General features: G+C 38.4%; 1 protein-coding gene across 3 annotated transcripts in view; it reads left to right on the forward strand.

Annotated features, from left to right (window-relative positions):
- Nucleotides 1–9,618, forward strand: part of LOC128688996 (terminal uridylyltransferase 4) — a 129,584-nt gene that overhangs the window by 40,100 nt on the left and 79,866 nt on the right. For all 3 annotated transcript variants that reach the window (XM_070087348.1, XM_070087350.1, XM_070087349.1), the window contains exon 9: nucleotides 2,945–3,092. In XM_070087348.1, the coding sequence (XP_069943449.1) occupies nucleotides 2,945–3,092 (148 nt within the window). The remainder of the gene's footprint in view (nucleotides 1–2,944; nucleotides 3,093–9,618) is intronic.

The following is a 9,618-nucleotide window of genomic DNA, read 5'->3' on the forward strand; positions in this document are numbered from 1 at the left end:
CTTCTCCTCCTCCTCCTCCTCCTCCTCCTTCTCCTCCTCCTCCTCCTCCTCCTCCTTCTCCTCCTCCTCCTCCTCCTCCTCCTCCTCCTCCTCCTCCTTGTCTTGTGTGCGAGTGTGTGGCTTATAATTGTTTTGAGTCAGAAGTCGGCAGCTGTCAAAGTGACATATTGTCTCATTACTCACTCCCCCTCCTGCATGTCAAAACAATGGGGTCGGATGCTGCTTCCCCTCCTCCATTCTATCTAATTATCTTTCTCCCTCATTCTATATCTTTCAATCTGTCTCTCTTTCTATCTGTCTGCCTATCTCTGTCTCACAGGTACACATAAATACAAGTATACATAGTGTAAATTACCTAGGATAACCCAAGAAATCCAGACAAAGTGCTATACTCTGCTTGAAGATGTGAGTAAAAGTGATGACACAGTCTTGTGGCTCTCTGAGACAGAGAGCTAGATGGACAGACAGGGAGCTTGACAGACAGACAAATAGACAGACAGAAATGTTTGTGTACCAGCAAAAACAAAGGGAGGGGGATGGTCATGTAATATTTCCTTAGCTCTACCCTCGTTTACGCTCATCAAAGTCAGCTCTTATCAGATGTTATCTCCCCTTATCTTGTCACTGTCATGGGGTGGACTTTTTTTTTCTTGCTTCAAGGGAACAATATTATTACATCTTCTTCTTCTTCCTCCTCCTCCTCCTCCTCCTCTTCTCCTCCTCTTCTCCTCCTCCTCCTCCTCCTCCTCTTCTCCTCCTCCTCCCCTCCTCCTCCTCTTCCTCCCCTCCTCCTCCTCCATTGCTTTTGGTCTCAAACTCCTCCAAATCATGAAATTGATCTTCACTGACACTTCCATCTGTGTTAGAGCATCACTTGGGAAGAGAAGAGTCCCAGATTTGCTGGGAAATCACATATTTCTTACCGCTAGACATGCTGAAAATGGACAACTGAAATGGCATTCCCACAATGCACCACTGGCTCTCCGATTTTTTTTATATGGTGCACACTGACCATGGAGACCCATTCTCTCACATGTGGGCCTACCAGCTTTCTCCTGCTTGATTTGAAGCTGCTAGAATTTATGCATATAAATACGTCAGAAACATTGGCTCATAAGAGGTATTTATACATCAGAAACAGTCAAAGGGTTAATCATTGAATTGATGAGGGAAAAAAGGTGAGTGGTATGTTGAGGTATATGTGGAGTCGAAAAACGTTATCTATGGAGGCAAAGAAGGGAATGTATGAAAGTATAGTAGTACCAACACTCTTATATGGATGTGAAGCTTGGGAGGTAAATGCAGCAGTGAGGAGACGGTTGGAGGCAGTGGAGATGTCCTGTTTAAGGGCAATGTGTGGTGTAAATATTATGCAGAAAATTCGGAGTGTGGAAATTAGGAAAAGGTGTGGAGTTTATAAAAATATTAGTCAGAGGGCAGAAGAGGGGTTGTTGAGGTGGTTTGGTCATTTAGAGAGAATGGATCAAAGAAGAATGACATGGAAAGCATATAAATCTATAGGGGAAGGAAGGCGGGGCAGGGGTCATCCTCGAAAGGGTTGGATAGAGGGGGTAAAGGAGGTTTTGTGGGCGAGGGGCTTGGACTTCCAGCAAGCGTGCGTGAGCGTGTTAGATAGGAGTGAATGGAGACGAATGGTACTTTGGACCTGACGATCTGTTGGAGTGTGAGCAGGGTAATGTTTAGTGAAGGGATTCAGGGAAACCGGTTATTTTCATATAGTCGGACTTGAGTCCTTGAAATGGGAAGTACAATGCCTGCACTTTAAAGGAGGGGTTTGGAATATTGGCATTTTGGAGGGATATGTTGTGTATCTTTATACGTACGTGTATATGCTTCTAAACTGTTGTATTCTGAGCACCTCTGCAAAAACAGTGATAATGTGTGAGTGTGGTGAAAGTGTTGAATGATGATGAAAGTATTTTCTTTTTGGGGATTTTCTTTCTTTTTTGGGTCACCCTGCCTCGGTGGGAGACGGCCGACTCGTTAAAAAAAAAAAAAAAATTACTCTTATGCAGACTACTGCATTATTGTAATAATTGTATAAATAATGTCAACCCATCCTTGACTGCGTATTGGAATTTGGATTGGCAGGTGGACAGGTATTGGACGGTGATGTCATTTGTTTACTCTTGAACATCACTAAAAAAATAGAACATTTCCGCTACTTTGAACTCAATTTCAGGGTACTTTTCATCATGAAAGCAATCAAAATCGTCTCTATTTCTGTAATATATCTTCCACTCTATCAAATGAGACCAAAAAACGAGAATACAACCATAAAAACCGTATGAAAATATACCGCTATGGGGCTGCTAATGGCTGAGAAGTGAACTCTGTTATCGTTGTCAAGAAGCGTCTTTCCATCATACATTGCCCAAGTTTCAATAAGACAGCCCAACAAACAACTGAGTGAAATAATAATAATAATAATAATAATAATAATAATAATAATAATAATAATAATGTCTTTATATACTACAAGTACATGCACAAGGTATACAGTGTATATAGTACAGTATGATGATTTCATGATATAAATGGGTTTTTAGTTTGAGTAGGTGCAGAATACTAAAGGATGAAAGGAGAATGTTAAAGTAATTTAGGTTTTATTGTGTATTGTGTGATCCAGTACATTGGCTTGCTACCAAAGTTAGTGTGCCCTTATTTCTTAAGTGTATGCAAGGTTTTATTAACCTAGTATTTATGTTAGGTTGTACTGATCATTCCTTATGTTTACTTGAGATTTTAGGACTCTCCTGCCATGGGTTCAAGCCACATCCGATCTGTGATAGTTTAATTGCCGAGTTGAGTCATACAATTATGGCAGAAGCAAAGAACCATTAGTTGCAAAAATCATTTTTTTCCTGTGACATTACATTATTTTATTTAAAAAGTCATTAATTAACCTCAACCTATGCTTTAGCTTTGCCAGATAGATGACCAGACACGAGGAACTCTTCCTCCTCATGTATTCCCGCTGATGGTGGTGCACTTCTTGCAACAACACCAGCCTCCTGTTCTCCCAGTTCTTCATGAGCTACACCCAAACCCTGATGGAGATGTTTACTTACGTAAGTATACATTGTCCGTAATTCTACCAATGTTAATACAATGTGTGATGTGTTTCTGCATGTACTGATATATTTACCATGAGGTAACTTTGAGGTATTCTTTAGGGTGCTTTTCATGGTTTTATTAACAACTTAATAGTACCAATAGATTGACAGGAAAACATGCTAGAAGTAGCCTGAAATAGGCATCAGATTGGCAAGAAATGATTGATTTTGGGCATTATATCTGGAGAGAGAAAGGGACCTCCTCACCCTGTTGTATGGGTTTTTACAAAGCCTGTTTTAATTATTGGGATGACCTAAACCACAACCAAGCATTCTTGGTTATGGTTTTTAGTTAAGGACGAAGGATCAGAAATGGAGGGCAAGTGTTATATAGGAGAGGCCTGGAGATATGATTAATGAAAAGAGGAAGGTTGCTTTAACCCCTTGACTGTCGCAACCCCAAATCCTGATGTCTCCCGGTGTTACAAAATTAAAAAAAAATAAAAAATTATTTTTTCTTGTGAAATGATAGAGAATATTTTTCCGATTGTAATGATACCAAAAGAACAAAATTTGATGGAAAACTGACGGAATTATGCTCTCACGAAGTTAGCAACCTTGGCGATATTTATGAATCGGCGATTCCGCCCACTTTGAGCCATATTTTCGGGTAATTCCATTGTTCCAGTCAACCAAACTCATGGCTATTTCTTTAGAACTCCATTTTTCTATCGATTGAGTACAAGAAACTGCCCATTTACCTATTTGAACTACCCAATAACGTGGTCAGAAATTTGCAATTTGGCCAGTTTCACGAAAATTAAAAAATATGACAATTTCAAAATAGGGTTCAGAATGAACAATGCCGACATTCCTGGCTCTAAAATCACATATTTTTTGTTTGTCAGTCACATCTCCAGGCCCCTCTGATATTACTCTTGCTTTCTGTTTTGAATTTTTATTCAAACAAAAAATAGAAGATTTACTGTTAAGCAGACTACTGCAATATTGTAATAATTGTATAAATAATGTCAACCCATTCATGGCTGCATATTAGAATGGCTACCTGGACATTTATTGGAAAATGACATCATTTGTTTACTTTTGAACATTGGCAAAAATCAAACATTTTGGCAAAAATCAAACATTTCCCCTACTTTGAGCTCCATTTCAAGGCTCTTTTCATAGTAAAACCAATCAAAATCACCTCTGTTTCTATAATATGTTTTCTGTTCTATCAAATGAGACCAATAAAGTGAGAATACAACCATAAATACTATACGAAAATGGACCACAAAATCGGCATTTTAATTAAAGAACGGTCGGAGTTTTTTTTTTCTCGTTATGCACTGTGTGCTGCAGGATTTTTTTTATATGGTGCACACTGACCACACAGACCCATTCTCTCACATGTGGGCCTACCAACTTTCTCCTGCTTGATTTGAAGCTTCTAGAATTCATGAGTATATATACTTCAAAAATGGTGGCTCGTAAGACGTATATATACGACCAAAACAGTCAAAGGGTTAATGGCTGGAATGCTTACAGTTTTTGTTTTGGACTGTTGAAAATAGTCCAAAATTGGCTGAATTACTGAATTTTCGGGTCTTAATAGGATTGTCATGATGGTTATATGGGCAATTTCTTGCAATCAGTGGATAGTATGAAAAGTATAGTAGTGAAATAGCAAGGAATTTGGTTAGCTTGAGCATTGGATTGGCTTGAGCTGTTGCTTACAGTGCTCCTTGACCTCCAACATTTCATGTAACACTTAAAGATTTATGAGGCATTACGTAGAATGAAAGGGAGTAAAGCAGCTGGAACTGATGGGATCATGACAGAAATGTTAAAAGCAGGGGGGGATATAGTGTTGGAGTGGTTGGTACTTTTGTTTAATAAATGTATGAAAGAGGGGAAGGTACCTAGGGATTGGCGGAGAGCATGTATAGTCCCTTTATATAAAGGGAAAGGGGACAAAAGAGATTGTAAAAATTATAGAGGAATAAGCTTACTGAGTATACCAGGAAAAGTATACGGTAGGGTTGTAATTGAAAGAATTAGAGGTAAGACAGAATGTAGGATTGCGGATAAGCAGGGAGGCTTCAGAGTGGGTAGTGGATGTGTAGATCAAGTGTTTACATTGAAGCATATATGTGAACAGTATTTAGATAAAGGTAGGGAAGTTTTTATTGCATTTATGGATTTAGAAAAGGCATATGATAGAGTGGATAGAGGAGCAATGTGGCAGATGTTGCAAGTATATGGAATAGGTGGTAAGTTACTAAATGCTGTTAAGAGTTTTTATGAGGATAGTGAGGCTCAGGTTAGGGTGTGTAGAAGAGAGGGAAAATACTTCCCGGTAAAAGTAGGTCTTAGACAGGGATGTGTAATGTCACCATGGTTGTTTAATATATTTATAGATGGGGTTGTAAAAGAAGTAAATGCTAGGGTGTTCGGGAGAGGGGTGGGGTTAAATTATGGGGAATCAAATTCAAAATGGGAATTGACACAGTTACTTTTTGCTGATGATACTGTGCTTATGGGAGATTCTAAAGAAAAATTGCAAAGGTTAGTGGATGAGTTTGAGAATGTGTGTAAAGGTAGAAAGTTGAAAGTGAACATAGAAAAGAGTAAGGTGATGAGGGTATCAAATGATTTAGATAAAGAAAAATTGGATATCAAATTGGGGAGGAGGAGTATGGAAGAAGTGAATGTTTTCAGATACTTGGGAGTTGACGTGTCGGCGGATGGATTTATGAAGGATGAGGTTAATCATAGAATTGATGAGGGAAAAAAGGTGAGTGGTGCGTTGTGGTATATGTGGAGTCAAAAAATGTTATCTATGGAGGCAAAGAAGGGAATGTATGAAAGTATAGTAGTACCAACACTCTTATACGGATGTGAAGCTTGGGTGGTAAATGCAGCAGCGAGGAGACGGTTGGAGGCAGTGGAGATGTCCTGTCTAAGGGCATTGTGTGGTGTAAATATTATGCAGAAAATTCCGAGTGTGGAAATTAGGAGAAGGTGTGGAGTTAATAAAAGCATTAGTCAGAGGGCAGAAGAGGGGTTGTTGAGGTGGTTTGGTCATTTAGAGAGAATGGATCAAAGTAGAATGACATGGAAAGCATATAAATCTATAGGGGAAGGAAGGAGGGGTAGGGGTCGTCCTCGAAAGGGTTGGAAAGAGGGGGTGAAGGAGGTTTTGTGGGTGAGGGGCTTGGACTTCCAGCAAGCGTGCATGAGCGTGTTAGATAGGAGTGAATGGAGACGAATGATACTTGGGACCTGACGATCTGTTGGAGTGTGAGCTGGGTAATATTTAGTGAAGGGATTCAGGGAAACCGGTTATTTTCATATAGTCAGACTTGAGTCCTGGAAATGGGAAGTACAATGCCTGCACTTTAAAGGAGGGGTTTGGGATATTGGCAGTTTGGAGGGATATGTTGTGTATCTTTATACGTATATGCTTCTAAACTGTTGTATTCTGAGCACCTCTGCAAAAACAGTGATAATGTGTGAGTGTGGTGAAAGTGTTGAATGATGATGAAAGTATTTTCTTTTTGGGGATTTTCTTTCTTTTTTGCGTCACCCTGCCTCGGTGGGAGACGGCCGACTTGTTGAAAAAAAAAAAAATTCTTTTAAGTATTACATTAGGGCCCCACTTATATGGCGGGTAAGGTTCCAGGCTGTCGCCGGAAAGCAGACATCGCCGGAAGGCAGAACGCCATTTTTTCCATTTATAAATGCATATAAATGTCAGACAACAAGTTTACACTAAATTATATTAAGTTAGTAATAGAACTAGGCATTAAAAACACAAAGTAAAATACATTCACAGTACATTCATTACTTATCTGTAGGGAGAGAGGTGAGTACTACTTATTTGTAGGAAGTCAGGTGGAGGTAGCCTTGGTGTAGGTAGTCCTGGCTCCCCGTCTCATACTTAATATGCGATATTTAAAACATCCCTGTGTTAAAATACACATACAGTACACTCATTATTTACCTTAAAATATGTGTAGTCTTAATATAGGAAGAGAGGTGAGTAGTTTTTATTTGTATGAAGTCAGTGTAGGTAGCCAGTAGGTGTAGCCTGCCTGGGCTACACCTACCGGGTACCTACACTGTGGCCCAGAGCCATATTATTAACATCGACATACCTTGTTCACTGAATTTAATCGTTTCTAACAACTACCTTTAGATGCCATCATAAACGAAGGAAGGAGTAATGAATAATTCATGCCGAAAATTGTAAACAAAAGCGGAGTGGGGGAGTGACTGGGCCAAACGCAGCTTTATACACGTTTTCTCTGATGGCTGAACAGAGAAAACGTAATGTTGTCCCTCCGGCCGGCTACCACACAGCTCCACAAGTACAGTGGACCCCCGGTTAATGATATTTTTTCACTCCAGAAGTATGTTCAGGTGCCAGTACTGACCGAATTTGTTCCCATAAGGAATATTGTGAAGTAGATTAGTCCATTTCAGACTCCCAAATATACACGTACAAACGCACTTACATAAATACACTTACATAATTGGTTGCATTCAGAGGTGATCGTTATGCGGGGGTCCACTGTATTATTATCAGAGCACATATAAAATATGCAATAAATGCCAGACAAGTTTACACTAACTTATATTAAGTTAGCAATAGAAATACGCATTAAAAACACAATAAAAGGTAAGATACACACAGAGTACACTTATTACTTACCTTAAAATATTAATATTAATGTGAGAGGTGAGTGGCAGGGTGTTTATTGAATAAAATCAGAATGGCACACCATCATCCTCTAACTTGGCACTTAAAGCAAGAGGCTTACGACTCCTCTTTTTTATCACACCTAAGCTTAGATGCCATCTTCAGTGAGAGCCAACTAGTTAACGAAAGAGTAAAAGAGAGAGTGAACGAGATACAGAGTTCAGACAATGTTAGAATACAAACTGAACAGGTAGTGGGTGATCACTTGGTCAGGTGTAATAAATGCGTATTAATGTGTGTCTACTTTTAGTTCATTCACGCACGTTTGTAAGAGCTTGTAAAACATTTATCTCAATATATTTTTTTTATTATAATAATAATTACCTCACAGTACAAATACTCTTACATTGTGTACAAGTTGTACAAGTTAGTACAGAATAAACAAACAGCAACACACCATTTTTAGAGTGAATGAAGATATTATTATTATTATTATTATTATCATAATAAAAAGCACTAAACCCACAAGGGTCGTGAATTGCTATATATAGAATGAAGGCATACGAAAAGAATATTTGTCTACAGTTATCCCCCAGTTTGACTAGAGAAAACATAATTCTTCCGACACTCCCTACACAGCTGCTTTGCAAACAAATCTCGTATTTACGTCAATTTTTATTCTGAGTGTATGTATCATGTTTATATGCTATGTAACGGGTTTCATATATAATTTTGAGGAAAATATCATAGATGGATTAATGAAAATGCCTATATTAATGTAAAATAAGACATTTAGTGTGCCCAAGAGTGATTGTTATTACGTAGTATTGGCGTCATAAGTAGAGAGACTCTTAGCGATTTTAATGTGTACCTGCACACCAGCACAGTGTGTAAGTATATTTAGGTACAGGTACACATAAGTATAATTATCAGAGTCCATATAAAATATGCAGTAACTTTAAAACACTTGAAATTTTGGAAAGATTCTTGACATAATAGATGTGGTCACAGAGAATGTAAACAAACCGGGTGGGGCGCGCCGTATCCGAAAAACCGCTTGCCGTATAGCAAATTTTGGTCATAATTTGACATCACCGTATTAGTGGAACGCCGTAAGGCGAAGCTCCGTAAAGCAGGGCCCTACTGCACATGAAATGTTGCATTTTGGATATCTTGCCTTTAGAAAAATATTACCATTTTATAAGATGAAATAATTTTTTTTATTAACCCTTAACTCTTTGACTGTCACGACTCCAAATCCTAAAGTGCGTGTCTGTGTTTGATAATTTTTGAAAAAGAAAATATTTTTTCTCGTGAAATAATAATCTTTTCCCGATGTTAATAACACCAAAAGTATGAAATTTGATGGAAAACTTATGGAATTACACTCTCGCGAATTTAGCGATCTCAGTGATGTTTATGCATTGGCAACGTTGCCCACCTTGAACCCCTTTTTGGCCAGTTCCAGTGTTCCAGTCGCCCAAACTCATAGCTATTTCTTTAGAACTACATTTGTTCTATCAATTGAGTACAAGAAACTGCCCATTGACCGATTTCAACTACCCAATAAAGTGGTCATGCCAATTAAAAAAGATGGTAATTTCAAAATAGGGTCCAGAATAAACAATGCAGACATTCCTGGCACTAAAATAACATTTTCTCTGTTCATCAGTCACATCTCCAGCCCCCTCTTGTATTATTCTTGCTTTCTATTTTGAATTTTTGTTCATACAAAAATTAGAAGATTTACTGTTATGCAGACTACTGCATTATTGTAATAATTGTATAAATAATGTCAACCAATTTATGACTGCATATTAGAATGGCTAATCGGAC

This window comes from Cherax quadricarinatus, chromosome 21 (genome assembly GCF_038502225.1).
Source record: "Cherax quadricarinatus isolate ZL_2023a chromosome 21, ASM3850222v1, whole genome shotgun sequence".
Classification (NCBI taxonomy): Eukaryota; Metazoa; Arthropoda; class Malacostraca; order Decapoda; family Parastacidae; genus Cherax; species Cherax quadricarinatus.